This window comes from Carex rostrata, chromosome 6 (genome assembly GCF_964058835.1).
Source record: "Carex rostrata chromosome 6, lpCarRost1.2, whole genome shotgun sequence".
Classification (NCBI taxonomy): domain Eukaryota; kingdom Viridiplantae; phylum Streptophyta; class Magnoliopsida; order Poales; family Cyperaceae; genus Carex; species Carex rostrata.
Window position 1 is genome coordinate 12,583,759 of NC_135923.1, and position 16,293 is coordinate 12,600,051.

At 32.7% G+C, this 16,293-nt stretch overlaps 1 protein-coding gene and 1 long non-coding RNA gene across 3 annotated transcripts in view; one reads left to right on the top strand and one right to left on the bottom strand.

Moving 5' to 3' along the window:
* LOC144555376 (putative peroxygenase 5) overlaps positions 1-15,819 on the bottom strand; it is a 30,289-nt gene extending 14,470 nt beyond the window's left edge. The window contains exons 1-6 of one of the 2 annotated variants that reach the window (XM_078303678.1): positions 15,648-15,806; positions 15,268-15,384; positions 15,023-15,108; positions 14,846-14,940; positions 14,054-14,179; positions 13,483-13,811 (exon numbers count right to left, since the gene is read on the bottom strand). In XM_078303678.1, the coding sequence (XP_078159804.1) occupies positions 13,652-13,811; positions 14,054-14,179; positions 14,846-14,940; positions 15,023-15,108; positions 15,268-15,384; positions 15,648-15,666 (603 nt within the window). In that variant the 5' untranslated portion in view covers positions 15,667-15,806 and the 3' untranslated portion in view covers positions 13,483-13,651. Of the gene's footprint in view, positions 1-13,482; positions 13,812-14,053; positions 14,180-14,845; positions 14,941-15,022; positions 15,109-15,267; positions 15,385-15,647 lie in introns of those variants that run through there. The other variant, XM_078303679.1, reaches the window with a different exon arrangement.
* LOC144555974 (uncharacterized) lies at positions 8,796-12,806 on the top strand. Its single transcript, XR_013512165.1, has 3 exons — positions 8,796-9,051; positions 10,629-10,726; positions 12,536-12,806. It is a non-coding gene; the product is annotated as an uncharacterized LOC144555974 (long non-coding RNA).
* Positions 15,820-16,293: the final 474 nt, after the last annotated feature.

Here is a 16,293-nt window from a genome sequence, read left to right on the forward strand (position 1 = left end):
TATATCTAACTTGATATAACTATATAGAGGGACCACTCAAACTACATGGGAGAAGAATCATACACGTTTTTAGAGGTGGATTTTTTTTTCAATATCTTCCACATTTCTCACGTTCTATGAGAAATTTTGCGAATCTAAAACCATGAATGTATTCTACGCAATTTTATCTTTCAAATGAGATCCATAATGATGTACTTTCGGATTCATCGTCACACAAGTATTTATACCTCATTGTGCAAATATTTATACCTCATCGTGCAAGTATTTATAACTATACTTGTAAGTATTTTATCTCTAATCGTTGACCCCGCATCTCCGCATCGCATTTCCCTAATCGTCTCTGCGTCAACCTTTCTCTAACAAAAATAGTTGACCACATAGGTATAAATACTTCCGTGCATAGGTATAAATACTTGATATTAATATTTTTAAATGTCAGCAGTGTCATATGTGAAAAATACTAGGTATAAATACTTAAATGACGAGGTATAAATACTTGTGTGATGACGAGCTCGAAAATATGTCATCATGGATCTCATTTGAAAGATAAAATTGCGTAGAAGACGTTCGTGGTTTTAGATTCACAAAATTTCTTATAGATCATGAGAAATGTGGATGACATTGAACAAATAAAATTAGGAGGATAATGGGAGAATGAGATTGCGGGTACTCATATCACGTCCCTAATTTTAAAATTGACTCAAATTTAATACACGTCCAAATCTAGATAATTGATATTTTTTTTAGATTTCTTTTATAAAGAAATTAGTAATTATCTTAATTCCCGATCCTTTGTCTTCGAAATTTTCCATCTCTAATCCCAACTCGCTAATTGTCAAATTGTCTGTACCTCCTCTTTCATCCACATCCGGCACGTCTTCTCTTCTTACGAGTTACGACTATTATTTAAAACTCGACTTTAAAAAAACTCTCGATCCCAGCCTCCACTACCTCTGGACAACCTGCGACTGGGATCGCAAGCTCTGTGTCTTGTCCTGCCTCTAATAAGAGACGTACATCATAAAATAATACATGTACAAGAAGACATGATATCAATTTATGAAGAGAGAGAAAATGAGCTTGAGAGGAAGAAGGATATAGAGAAGGAGAGATATGATACAAATATAAAAACTTGAGAAAATCATTATTAATATTTGTGAAAAAACAATATTAAGATCGAGACAAATACTATTAAAACTTGAATCGAACACTATTAAGCCAACTATAAATTTAAGTTTATTATATTACTTTTAAAGACTTGGTAATGATTATTAAAACTTGAAAAAAAACACTATTAAGACTTTCATATAGACTTGATAAATTCACTATTAATATTTGTGAAAAACACTATTAAAACTAATAGGCCTAAATTATATACATATTTGATCTGATTTTTATCACAAAATAACACAAAATATCTTGTATTTTGAATATAAAGTGAATAAAATACACCTCGAATCAAGTTTCTTTGTTTGCTTGGTTTTAACTTGCAGGAAATAAAGAAAAATGAAGAAAACCGAAGAAAAATGCTCAGTGCGGATACACGGTTTGTGATATGGCTGCAATAAGTAATTAGATGGATTTCTGGACGCGTGCCAATTTTAAAAAGGTATAATAAGCTATATATCAAAAATCCGTGCGGACGCATAAATATCGATGCAGCCGCACTCTGGTCACGCAAAAGACCGAGCCCAGTGCGGATGGTACTGTAGCAGTGCGGACGCACTGTAGCAGTCAGCCAAAAATGGAGTCTGAACTTAAAACGGCCATAACTTTTGACTCGTAACTCCGATTAAGGCTTGTGACCACTTTTTGGAAAGCTAACGAGAAGATCTACAACATGAGAAACTAAAAATATCAAATTTCTTCAAGTGCGGGTGAGACCATACGCAGTGCGGCCCGGAGCATCCGCACTGGACCAGCAGAAAGCCAAAATTGCACGTTTTTGACAGTTTTTCTATTTTTGGCACATCATGGACGCGTTTTAATAGCCACATGTGGACAAGGCATCCTGAGAAACAATCCAAATATAGCACCCACTAACTCCACTTCCCAGGCTCTTAATTGGGCATGATCCTTGGCTATAAAAGAGGGGGTTTATTCCAATCAAAATCAATTCATCATCTCATTCTCTCTCTCCACACACACAATACTTAGCGATAAATTATAAAGTAAGGAAAGCTTTCAAGCAAGGAGAAGAAGGGTCCTGAGGAAGAGTTCGGCAAGATAGAGATTCTTGATTCAATAAAGGGTATAATCATTTCTTTATTTCATTTTTTCTTACTTTGCCAACTTTTTGTAATGGATCTCTCTAAGAGAGAGTAGTTCTCTCTCTAAGGGTTTAGGTCAATGCATGAACTTGTTTAATTTTATTTTATTCGGTTATTTGTTTTTATTATGATTGTTTTATGGGATTTGATTGTTAATTTCTGTGATTTAATAATTTGTGTTAATTACATAGTTAGTACTTGAATTGTAGTATCCCGTTTTGGATTCGAAAGAACCAAAATTGACTGTGATCAACAGGATAGTACCAAATTATAAATGCAAATACCCTAGGTTTAGATTAAGATTGTAACCAATTTAATCTAAGCCGGAACTATAGAAATTAAGGTTAGGGACTTGGTAAAGAACCTAACCGTGAAGTCAAACCCTAATTAGGACATCTCAATTCGAATCGGGTATTGGTATGATGGACTTAATTGTGAAATACCAATATTTGAGGAGAGGAGAGACTAACAAGAGCTCAATGGATCTAGGTAGCTAGGGTGGGGGATTTAATCGAGAAGTTCGAGTTACCTAGACATGTTATTAATTTACGAAAGTAACCCTTAATAACATATTAGGTTAGAAACCTCATCAAATCATACATGAATTTAAACAAATACCGAATAAATAGAGTTAGCAAGGGATTGTAGACCAAATACCCCTAGATCTCCTTTACTTGAAAGCAAACCAATCTTTCTTTCCTTTATTTACTTTAATTGTTTTTAATTCCTCTCTTGAGGGTATTGAACCCAAAGTTAAGATTAATTAGAACAAACCCCCCCCACCCAATTTACTTTTATTGCACTTTACTTTCCTTTTATTTTCTGAAATTAATTAGTAAAGTTTAAACTAAGTATTTATCATACTCCCTTGGATCGATACCCGACAATATACTACTTTGATAGGATTGTATACTTGCAATCTGAACCAAAAGTGTATTTAGGATTTAAAAGGTACATCTCGTTGTATTGAAGCTTTTTACCATACCCTTTGGACGTATCAAAAACTTGAATAATATCCTTTAAATATATATTATAATAGTTGGATATATCATAAAAGTTAAGGGGAATTTCATGTATACTTTTCAAAAACCTCAAAATTACACAATCCCCATTCTAAAAATCCATAATATTATACGACCCTTCAAAAATTATAAAACTCACAAATTTTCTCAATTAGTTGACCCTTCTAACAAAATTCATTTTATATTTACAGAGTACTTATTTAATTATTTATTTAAAAAAAGTATATAGTTTGCTTAAGAAACATATTTTTTGTTTTACTTCAAACTTATCTTTTTTTGAATGACAAATGATTTATTTATCTAGTTATGATACATGACATTTTAAGCATATGCTTGTTTGTGAGTTACAGATAAAAAAAAAACTAACCATTTGTTTTCAAAATCAATCAATCAATCAGAAGATTAAATGGTTTATTTATCTAGTAGATATGGCCACTGCTCATTCCTCCGTCGTCATTCGAGCCGGTGCCTCCATCTATCAGATTTGGCAACTATTTTTTGGTTCTTCCGCTTCGTGGATCTGGTCACCGCTCTTTAATTGCATCGTTTTTGTGTGGGGTTTTATTCTCCAATACCAGTGGTTCACTTTTTCTTATCTTCTCTTGAGCTCTTCGTCCCCTCATTAGCAATGGAAGAGTGAGTGAAACGAGTTGTACATATAGTTACTTATTTTATATGTTGTTTGTGCTGGGTTTGTTTTATGTGCACTCTTTCTTCTACTCCTCTTCTCTCTCTTTTCTGTTTTCTATACTGGCAGTTTTTCACTGAGACATCTGAATGGTGACTGTTCCAGTCTGGTTGATTCAGTTCCAAGTCCGATTTGATTTAGTACATCTCTTGGGAATTCTGAGTGGCGATTGTCCTGATCCGATTGATTTAGTTCCAAATATGATTTGATTCAGTGCCTTATACAATGAAGTCTGCTAGCAGAACAACTATGCGCATCATTTCAATCAAGCAAGGATGACTAAAATTGTGTCCACATGATGCACATATCACTGTGTATTTTTAGTTTGCTTACAGCTGAGTAGTTTCTAACACATTTTCTGTCTCATCTTATATAACAGCTGATTTGTAACTATTTAAATTAATAAAATCATCTACGAGTTTTGCTGAAAAAAAAAAGAAAAAAAAAATTAAACCCGGTAGGAATCACTGGTTCATCTAATTTGAGATATTTAGGCTGATTCAGACAGCTAATTAATGAGACACGTACGTATTACTATATGCTTTCTTACTTTCAGCGAGACCCGGCCCCTTGTCCGTCCATCCCTCTGTGGCAGTTCGCTGTCATAAATCAACTATTCAAAAATATGATTTGGAAATGTAAAATCCACGAGTGAATATATAATATATAGTGTCGCGCTATACGGATGAAAATTGATGAGTAATAGCAGAGAGACACGGCTAGGTGTTTTGCTGGATTCATTTGATCGACGACACTTGATCCGCTCATTCTTTCCTTGTACAACAGGAAATGAATAATGTCGAGTATCCCCTGTTACAGAAAACGCTACAAACCACAAGCAAAAAATGGACCTTCATATAGTTTTCGATCTGTGCATGTTTACGGGAGTCGTGTACCGATTTTTTTATTTATATCCAAAAAAATATATAAATTTAAAAAACTAATCAAACCGCTTGTTTATTTAAAAAACTATCCAAACCGAAAAAAAAATTTCCAGTTTCAATACCAATTTTCGGAAAAAAAATTTCCGGAAATTGGATCCTAAATCCGGAATAATTTTTTCCGGATTTAGGAATTTTTTTTTCCTAAATCAGGAATAAATTTTTCCAGAATGAGGATTTGTTTTTTTTAGGAAATTTTTTTTTCTGAAATTTTTTTTTTCGGATTCTTTTTTTTCATTTTTCAGTTTTTATTTATAATTTATTTATTTTTTGTATTGAAGTATTACAAATATTTAATATATTTTTTATAAAAATAGATGGAATACTATATAATTTGATTTATTCGAAAGACTGCTACAAATAATCCGGATCAACATTTTTCATGCCGGATTTTTTATGGTCGTAAGAAAAATTAATATAATATAATATATGTATATGTATATGTATATGTATATGTATATGTATATGTATATGTATATGTATATGTATATGTATATGTATATGTATATGTATATGTATATGTATATGTATATGTATATGTATATGTATATGTATATGTATATGTATATGTATATGTAATATAATATATGTATATGTATATATAATATAATATATGTATATATATGTATATGTAATATAATATATATGTTAAAATGTGCTTGCATATCAAATTTTATATTTTTTTGAATTTTTTTACTATTTATTAAGTATTTAATAAAATCGTTATATTCAGACCATTGAATTTTTGTACCCATCTTAATAAATAGTAAAAAAATTTAGAAAAATGTAAAATTTGATATGCAAGCACATTTTAAAATTTTTACTATTTTTTAAGATGGGTAGAAAATCACTGTTTTTTGAACAATTCGGGTCGAATAAAAATTTTAACATATATATTATATTATGAGGAGGGTTCCAATGCCTCATTTTTTTATACCTCATCATACCTCATATTTTATATCTACATTTTCTTCATATTCAAAGTCTAAATTGTCGATCCGAACCGTTCAACATGATATCCATACTAAAATATGATTAGGGATGAAATTTTATATTTTTTGGATTTTTTTTGCTATTTTTTAAGATGAGTAGAAAATCACTGTTTTTTGAATGGTTCAAAAACAGTAATTTTGTACCTATCTTAAAAAATGCCAAAAAAATTCCAAAAAATATAAAATTTCATCTTCATGCATATTTTAGTATAAATATTTTATTGAACGGTTCGGATCGACAATTTGGACTTTGAAAACGAAAATATAAAATATGAGGTATGATGAGGTATGAAAAAAATGAGGCATTGGAACCCTCCTCTTATATTATATATACATATATATACATATATTATATTATATATACATATACATATACATATATTATATTATATTATTTTTTCTTACGGCCGTAAAAAATCAGGCATGAAAAATGTTGATCCGGATTATTTGTAGCAGTCTTTCGAATAAATCAAATTATATAGTATTCCATCTATTTTTTAAAAATATATTAAATATTTGTAATAGTTCAATACAAAAAATAAATAAATTATAAATAAAAACTGAAAAATGAAAAAAAAAATCCTGAAAAAAAAATTTCGGAAAAAGAAATTTCCTAAAAAAAAAATCCTAATTCCGGAAAAAATTATTCCGGATTTAGGAAAAAAGAAAAAGAAAAAGAAATCCTAAATCCAGAAAAAATTATTCCGGATTTAGGATTCAATTTCCGGAAATTGGTATTGAAACCGGAAAAAAAAATTCCGGTTTGGGTAGTTTTCGAAATAAACAAGTGGTTTGGTTAGTTTTTTAAATTTATATATTTTTTTGAATATAAATAAAAAAATCGGGAATTGTGTATGTTTACGACCTGTTACAGAAAACGCTACTAACCACAAGCAAAAAATGGACCTTCATATAGTTTTCGATCTGTGCATGTTTACGAGTCGTGTATGTTTTTTTCTTCTAAATTTTACACAGTTTTCAAACTGTGTACAAAAATACTAATCCTATATGATTTTTTATTAACCGTGTACAATCTAAAAATAATAATAATAATAATTGATTTTTTTTGTGAAAAGTTATCATGCACTTATAAAAATAAAACCATACATAAAAACACATCCTATACGGTTTTTAATACAAAACTCTAGATCTTAATTCAAATCAAACTCTAGATCTGAATTCAAATTAAACCATACATCTAAATATCAAAAACACTAAACTAAATTTCAAATATACACTACAATACTACATTTACCAATATATAAACAACAATTATAATTACATCACATATTATTAGTTACATAAATAACACTCTAACTAAAAAATATGAATATATAACAAAAAAAAAATACTATATCTGAGACTTTATACATTTATATAAATAATGTTTAAGAAAAAAGTATGGTAAACAACAAAAAAATTGAAAATTAAAAATAAAAAACTTAATCGAAAACTTCAACTCAACTTTTAAGGCTATTACCATGTTTTTTTGCAATTTAAATTTTCGAAAACGACATAGCGGTCATTAACGCATGTAATTTCACACAAACTTTCCGAAAATTGGTCATTTGCTGAAATCGGACACTCGAAAGCCGTTTGGAGTTTTCCATCTAAAATCATCTTTTTCGTCTCTCTTGTCTTATCTGTTATATTCCTAAATTTTAAAACATTATTTAATTGTTAAATTGATCATTTCGCCTAAATAAAATTTTATTAGATTAACGAATGCTCAGATTTATCTGACCAATATAAAACGAATCTAAAATTTCGTAATATAAACCAAATATGATATTATGTATATTAGAAACATTAATATTACAGACTTAAAATAATTTTTATAACTATCCATGGAAATTCGTTACCAACATAAGAGTTAGGAAAAAAAAAAAATAATAATAAGATTCGTATAAATAAATAAAGTATAGAAATTGAATAGATAAATATTTATGTAAAAACATACATAATTTAATATCGAATTATTCGAGATTACAAATGAGATTAAACACGTGAAATATTTGAAAATATTATATTATAAAATTTATAAATCATGATTTATTATAAATTATAGAAGTATGACTTATATACTATTTGATATTGAACTATTTGAATTTTAGAATCAAATTATAAAACACATAATAATCTTCGTACGACACTATAATATTTTAAAAAACTTCGATTCGAAGTTATAAAAGAAACTTAATAATTAACAGAGAAGGAATTCACACCATATACATATACATCAATAATTAAAAGAGAATGATTTATAACATATCCCTTTGATTCCGTCGGAATGGATTCGCACCATATACATCTATGTATGCATATTTGTTTCTTTTGAAAAATCTCAACCGTTCATTTTTCATCTAGCACCAATCTCAAGGCTTATTTTATATTAAAGAATTGGAATTAACCAAATCAAATTTTGAGTTCGGGTCCGCCCAAATATTCTAATTCGTTCACTTGTTTTATCTTTAAGTTTGCACGAATCTTGAAGCTTGAATTAAAGTTGAAAATTTGGATTTAACCAAATTAAATGCCCATTTCGGGTCCACCAGACCCCCTCCCTCTCTTCGTCTTCCTCTCTGTTTCGCGCAAGGAGGCAAGGCCTCCCTCTTCCTCTCTTCTGTCTCTGTGTGGCGCACCCCACACCTGATCTCTCCTCTCTTCTCTCACTGATCCGCAGGGCCCACGTCTCCCGTGCTCTCTCTTTTTCTTCCTTCCTGGAGAAGGATTTCGCGGTTTGATTTTTGCTCCGCTCTCTCTGTGGCGCCGTACGCCCGTCCCTTCGCTAGTCAGCGAACCCACGCCCCTCTTGCGACTTTGGTTGCTCTGTCCCGTCCACTGGCAGCATGGTTGGTAATTTCGACCTATATAATGGTTGTTTGATGGATTTTTGGGTCTCCCTTTCCCCCTCTCTCTCTCTTTCCGCCTATCTCTTATGTGTTGAGAAAAATCCCCTATCTTATTATCTGATTTTCTGTGTGACTGTAAATCCTTTGCTCGTTGGCTGTCCTTGAAGTGTTTCTAAGCCGAGCATTCCCTCGTCGTTACGATTGTTGACCTAGGACGGCTGAGACGCAAGCCTCGCTTGGAGCCGACCGTTTCTTTCCCTCTCCATCTTGTGCTAGCTCTAATCGGGTAAATTCTGAAATGCTCATTTAATTGATCGGATTTTGTTCTTTGCTCGGGTTGTTGATTTTCCCGGCTGGACCTGTGTTGACCTGCGCCCTTTTGCTTGCCTAAATTGCTTGTGTGATCTTGATTAAAGGAACAATTTCAGTTCTTGGCAACAACCTAGACTTGGGCACCCCTTATGCCTCTTTCACCTAAATTAAACTTGTGTATTCTGACTTGATTATGTCGATTTGTATCTTTTCTCGGTTCTGAAAATTCTTGGGGTTTCCTTGTCTAATCTGGTATGGTATTTGTCCATAACTTGAATGGTGCCTTGATTTGTGCTTATTGGGAGATTTTTTGTTATGGTGTATTAGACCAGTATTTGAATTGGTAGGGACCAATTTACAATTAAATTTTATTAGGGGCTGATTTGGTAAAATATATGCCCTTGTGTGAAATTATATTAATCAAGGACCAATCTGAAAAATGTGATGGAATTTGAGTTTGGAGCCGTGACCTTTGCTGTGACCTTCGCTGTTAGGCTTGTGAACTAATTAATTAAATTGATTGAGGCCCTTGGGTCTTTGCTTATGTAGACCTTAATAGATAAATGTTGAGGGAGCCTTTTTAATTTTATTGGGCATAGGCCCAATCCGAAAATACAAAAGAATTGGATTAAAAGGAATTTGAATTAAATTATGGAATTTGACTTAGGTCAAAAGACGTAATTAGTCGGATAAAAACGCGGCTTTAAAATTTAGGTTTTTAAAATAAAGAATCGCATAAAATTAAAGCACTCCACATATTTAAAATAAAATAAAAGTTTCATAATAAGTTTTTTTTTTTTTAAATTAAAATATGTATTTAAACATTTTCGAACTTGTACAAAAACTCGTTGCTAATTAATCAAGAACAATTAATTAGCAACGAGAAATATTTATTTTTGACTTAGATTCGAAACGACTAATTACGCGTAGAATTAGATTAGTTATAAAATAATGAATTGCTCGACTTAGGAATAATTAGAAAAACACGTACAATAGGTAAACATTTATTATCTAAAATTTTGTAAGACTAATTTACGTATCTAAATTATAATATAACTAAAAGTATATTTTAATACTTATTAGTTTAGGAATAACTACATAATTTATGCATGTTTATAAAAATAAATAACATTAGGAATTTTTGATAATAAGTTAACCTTTGAAATCGCATTTCGATCGATTTCAAATAATTAGAGTTAAGCTAACATAAATCAAATAGATAAGTAATTAGGATATATTAATATGTAAGACACGTTTAAAATTACCGTAACTAACAAATGATTATTTTTGCGAATATTTCGACATTAGAATTTTTACAAGCAATTTATCTTCAAATTAAATTATTAAAAATATAAATTATTTTAGAATTAAATTAGATTAATTTAGATCAAAGTAAATAATTAATATCTGTCTAACCAGTTCAGTCAGATTGACTGAATTGGTAATTTTTATAAAATCAAAATAATCGAGAATTCGACTTACACATTAATTGGGGCGAGGGTTAGAATAATTTAGAGTAGATCTTAATTAGTTATAATTTCGTAATTTCAGATCAGTTGACTCCGTACGAGTCCGATCCGACTGACCCGCAGTTGGGAGCATACGCGGAGCACGCTGATTATTAGCGACAGAGACTCCAGCCCCCTCAGGTGTGGGATATCTGAATTATTTTCTTTCGTGGGCGTACTCTTACCAGTCGATCCATCTGACCTGACATCCGCACTTTATTTTTAAGTAGTTGCATTAAAATTATAGAGCATGTTTATCCTTTCTGCACTGTAGGTAGAATTGCATAACCCTGAAAAATCCGAATTTACTATATTTTAGGAGTAGAGTAATTAAATAATATTATATATATGTATTATTAGAATATTAGATTACTAGTTTGTCTTCTTCTCGTGGAAGACAATATATTATTATTATTTTACGTGCATACGCATGCATTGGTGAGAGCTGAGTAGAGCCGAGTGACTTCGTTCTGTCTTGGTGTTACTTGGCATGGGACAGCCCGACAGCCACTGAGCCGAGCGTCACTTGACTCTCGGATGGCTTTAGGATTTATATTATATGTATAAACATTTGATTATATATCATTTTCGATCATTTTACTATTTGACGTGAGCAGTTTCGATCTCGAGTTCCGTGGTGGCATGTTTTTACTATTGAGACTGCACAGTTCCGATCTCGAGTTCTGTGTAGGTCTGTTTTACGCTACCGCATGGTTCCGATCTCGAGTTCCATGGCGGATTTGTGTTGCACGGTTCGAGGCCGTGGCACTTTAGTGCACCAGTTCGAGGCTGGCACTACTTATTGATCCTGTGATTTACCCCATCGGTGGTTCGAGGCCCCGATGGCATTGTTTCAGGGCTGCGCAGCTGGACTGACAGCCTTGATATTACGCTACACGGTTCGAGGTCGTGGCGTTGTGTTGCACGGTTCGAGGCCGTGGCACTTTAGTGCACCAGTTCGAGGCTGGCACTACTTTTGATTGACTTATTTTATGACTTGCATGGTATGATTTCTCCTATTTTATATGTTTGATTGATGAATCGTTTAGGTGAGATGACACACCGGATTTAGATATAACCATCGGCTAGTGTGCTAGTGTAATGCTAATCTTGTGGGTAATGCGCGATGTCATTAGGCAACGTGTATCATTGTCCCCTGATCACAGTCCTTGGATTATATTATTCAGATTCTTTTTGGTAAAGGTATAACCATCGGTTAGTGTGCTAGTGTAATGCTAATCTTGTGGGCAATGCGCGATGTCATTAGGCAACGTGTATCGTTCCCTGATCACAGTCCTTGGATTATATTATTCAGATTCTTTTTGGTAAAGGTATAACCATTGGCTAGTGTGCTAGTGTAATGCTAATCTTGTGGGCAATGCGCGATGTCATTAGGCAACGTGTATCATTGTTCCCTGATCACAGTCCTTGGATTATATTATTCAGATTCTTTTTGGTAAGGGTATAACCATCGGCTAGTGTGCTAGTGTAATGCTAATCTTGCGGGCAATGCGCGATGTCATTAGGCAACGTGTATCATTGTTCCCTGATCACAGTCCTTGGATTATATCATTCAGATTCTTTCTATCCTATTGGCACAGCACGGGGTGATTTACTTAAATCCGTAATATTATTATTATTATATTTGTTCACACAGTGCTTTGGTACTGGACTCTGAATTGATTGCTATCTGATATTGTATTTTTGACTTTGGGTTTATTTTGCATGTTGGCATATTAGAACAATCGCATCATGGCATTAATTAAAAGTGTTTTATGACTATTAGATATTGAGATAGGTTTACACTTGTGCATATTTAATTGTAGTCATAACTGTACGAAATTTATACAAATAAAAGTGCTTTGACCGTAGAGGATCCCTGAGGGGATAATTCTGGGTCACATACTGGGCGATTCATCGCTCACCCACAAGTTGTTTCGTGGGTTTTAGGTACAGGTTCTGGCGGTCCGCAGCAGGAGATGTCAGGAGCTGTCCCCGAGGGCCACACCACTTGACCTAGTTAGGATTAGGCTTTTGATTAGGTTTACGAGTCCCGTATTTTCTGTGTTATATATACGGGCTCGATAGATCATGTATCCCCTTCTATAGATGGTGTGATTTGGATCCGAGATGGATCGAATTATATGTTATGTATGTGTATGTTTATTTATTTGCTATGTGACTGATGCTTGATATTTATATTATTTTGCTTCCGCTGCTATTTGATTTATTATTGATGATTAGCCTTGCGTGCTTAATAATTAATTAAGCACGAGGCGAGGTTGATCACACCTTAATCCAGAATTTCTGGTTTGGGGTGTGACATTATCCCTTACCCTAGTCTCACCTGTTTATATTTACTCGACTTAAAAATGACTACAAGGGAGAGATGTTTTAAATTAACTTGGAAAAAATTGAGAGATGCATTATAACATGAAAATACATATCATTGATGTGGCAAAATTTGTATTTCTTTCATCACACACGGACTATACAATAAAACTGTATATAATTGTTGGAGTATCCGAAAATGACCTTTTGAAAATGCACTCTGAAACTTTCGAAGGTACCCTCCAATGTTCATACACGACCGTGTACAATTTGATCAAATTGTACATGATTTTACTATTTACAATTGTGTATGAATGTTGGAGCACATTTATACACGGTTATAAACAGTAAAACCGTGTACAATTTGACTATATTTTCAGAGAAAATTTTCAAAACAATGTTTTTCTGCTTTAGAGATAGATTTAGTGAGAATTTTGAACAAACATGTATAATATGCAGTTTATGCTTTTTTCTGTACTAGTGACCCATCAAACGTCCCTAAAAAATATCTAATAACAGTTTGACAAAAGAATACATTACAAATCACCTTTTTTTTTGGGCAACAAATCAACTTACAGCTTTCTACTAGACTATACAATATTAAAACTTAATTCTTCACAAGTTCACATCAAGACAACAACATCAATCATACAAAAGAAATTTCAGTAACAACCAAGCCATGTAAAAAACATTCACCCACTAATGTTGCCGATTGAAGCAATAACATTGTCAGCACTATTCTTTATATGATTTCTTCTGGGAAGAAGATCTCTCCTGCTCCATTTTTAGGAAGAGACTGCCATCATACGTACCCCTTATGATGTCCTTGCTGAGAAAACCATCTTTATCTTTGGCAAGCAGGTATAGAACTTTCCACTCAGTCTTAGCAGCAAAACTGAGAAAAACAATAAATTAAGTAATAGCAAAACAAAATTTCGTATATATCATTACCAGTTTGCTAATAATTTTTATTTGGATGTACCACACTACCACTACTACTATTTATGGTCAAGCCTAAGATAACTGCTAAATAGCCTGATCCAAAACAGAGCAACTCTAAATACTCAAATTAAACCTATACTAACAAAATAAAAAAATCCAAGGTAGAATCTGTTTAATTAAGAGGCAAAAACTTACTGCCCCTTGGCATCTGCTGGTTCTTTGTTTCCTTGAAGCATGTCTTCCAACTCCTTTGATGTGAGTGCATCCGGTTTTGTTTTTGCATATTTCTTAAATATCTCTTCAAATTTTTCAGGAACAAACCTATAATTTCACAATTAGGTTAGGCTCCAAGAACTTTCTAACAGAGTTCAGGAATGCACTCTTTATGATCATATTGTCCAGTTCCTAAGGAGCTAATTCCTATTATACATATGAATTTGTATGAACAGTAGTCAAGAGTAAGCAGGCATATTTTATTTACATTTCAAAAAACTACATTGAATCAGAGAACAGATTAAAAGAAACAAACAAAATGAAATTAATTGTTTGGCCACCATTCCAAATCACAAATTCTTCAAATAATGATTGCTTCTATCATAGATAAAAGCCAACCATACGTAGATGCAGTTTTTGCCCTTCTGTCCTCCCATTTCTCTTTTATCCTTTTCCCTCTTTCTGATCATAATAAGTGACTAGATATATTGAATCTAGCTCAAAAAAAAGAAAAGAAAAGACTAGATGTTTTTAATTATAGGAAGTCCAACATAATCCTAGCTCTTACAAGCATAACACAATTACCATATTCTAATCAAAAGAACAAAATATTTTCCTCATTTCCATTATTATTGGGAACCAAATTATTGTTAGTGAACTCCCATGATTAATGGAAACAGAAAACAAAATTACTATCTGTTTCTAGTTGAACCAATGATTTGTCAATGTTTTTGAAAGAAATGATCAGGAAAAAAAAAAAAAAAATACACATACCTTCCCTCTGAATCATAGACACCAGAATCACTACCATGCTTCCCTTTGCTGATGTTCTCCACATAAATAGGGAAAAGTAGTGATGGCAATTTTCCCTGGTGTACAAATGGTTTGGTTCAGAAAATATCTTATTAATTTTTAATCATACAATCTAAAGAGGCGTGTGAGAGAAAGTACAGGGCTTGTTTTGGGGCTGAGAGCACCATTGATGAAGATTGCGGACACTGTGGACAAGCCAATACCAGCACCAATAGCACGCATGCCTGAGACCGACGATTAAACATCAATTAAGCTTGAAATTATTGTAACCATAAACCCAGAAGGTATATATACTTTTAAGCCTTAAATTGGACTTCCAACAAAACAAAATTAATAGAGTGTGGTCAAATTGAAAGAGATAGATCATAGATCGAAAGATATACCTTGAAAGGTCTCCCATGGGTAGATGAGCCCATCCTTGTTCCTGTCAAAGAATGCTACATGCTTTTGCAATGGCGTCATATCTTCATACTTCAACTTTTCTTCGCACTTTTTTCCTTCTGCAAATAAAGAACGATTACACACGGTTTAAACAAAGAGCTACAGTATATTTACATATTAAATTATTGCAGGAGCACCAAAACTTTCAGCCACTGCTGAAGAGTGATAAAAACAAACCGTACACTCGGAAACCATCCTAAAATTTCTCACCTGTTTTCAATAGAATTATAGATACATGCGTTAAAAGGGACGATACTTTGCCCACAGAACAAAACCAGAAAGAATCGAAACGAAATAAGGAAAAAAGGATCACATGCACCACCTTTAGAAGAAGACGCCATGTCAATAAATCCCTTCGGAGACGAAGCTTAGAGAAAGCTTTGAGAAAATTGAAAGGGAAAAATAGGCTTAAAATAGAACGATCGATCGTGAGAGAGATAGTGAGAGGCGACTAGAAAGGGGTAAACTGGGAGCGAAATTATAAAAGGGAAAGATATTTAGAAAAAGTGATGTGAACAAGTGAACAACAAAAGGACAGAGAGCGCGTGTGCCCCACGCGCCGCTTTATTTCACACTTTATGGGTTGCTTGCTTCCCTCCTCGCAATCAAAGGAGGTATCTCTTTATCTTGCAAAGATGTCGGAGTAAGCAAGCGATAAGAAAGATATATGCTTGTTTGTGCACAACAGCGCAAGTGATGAGTCGCTTGGCGTGATCTCCCTACAAATATAACTCGGTGGAGGATTAGGTGCTGGAACCCTGTCTGGAAAGCAACCTCAGGTTAGCTAAGAGCCCAAGACAGCGTCGTTTAGAGAAAAAGAGATTCTTCTTTTTTTTTCTTTTTTCTTTTTTTTTTTGAGGAAAAGAGATTCGACCACGAATTTTTTTTTATAAATCATAATTAACTAAATTAATTTTAGTAAAGCAGTATGATTGTTTTTTTCTTTTTATTAATTTGAAACAGGAGTT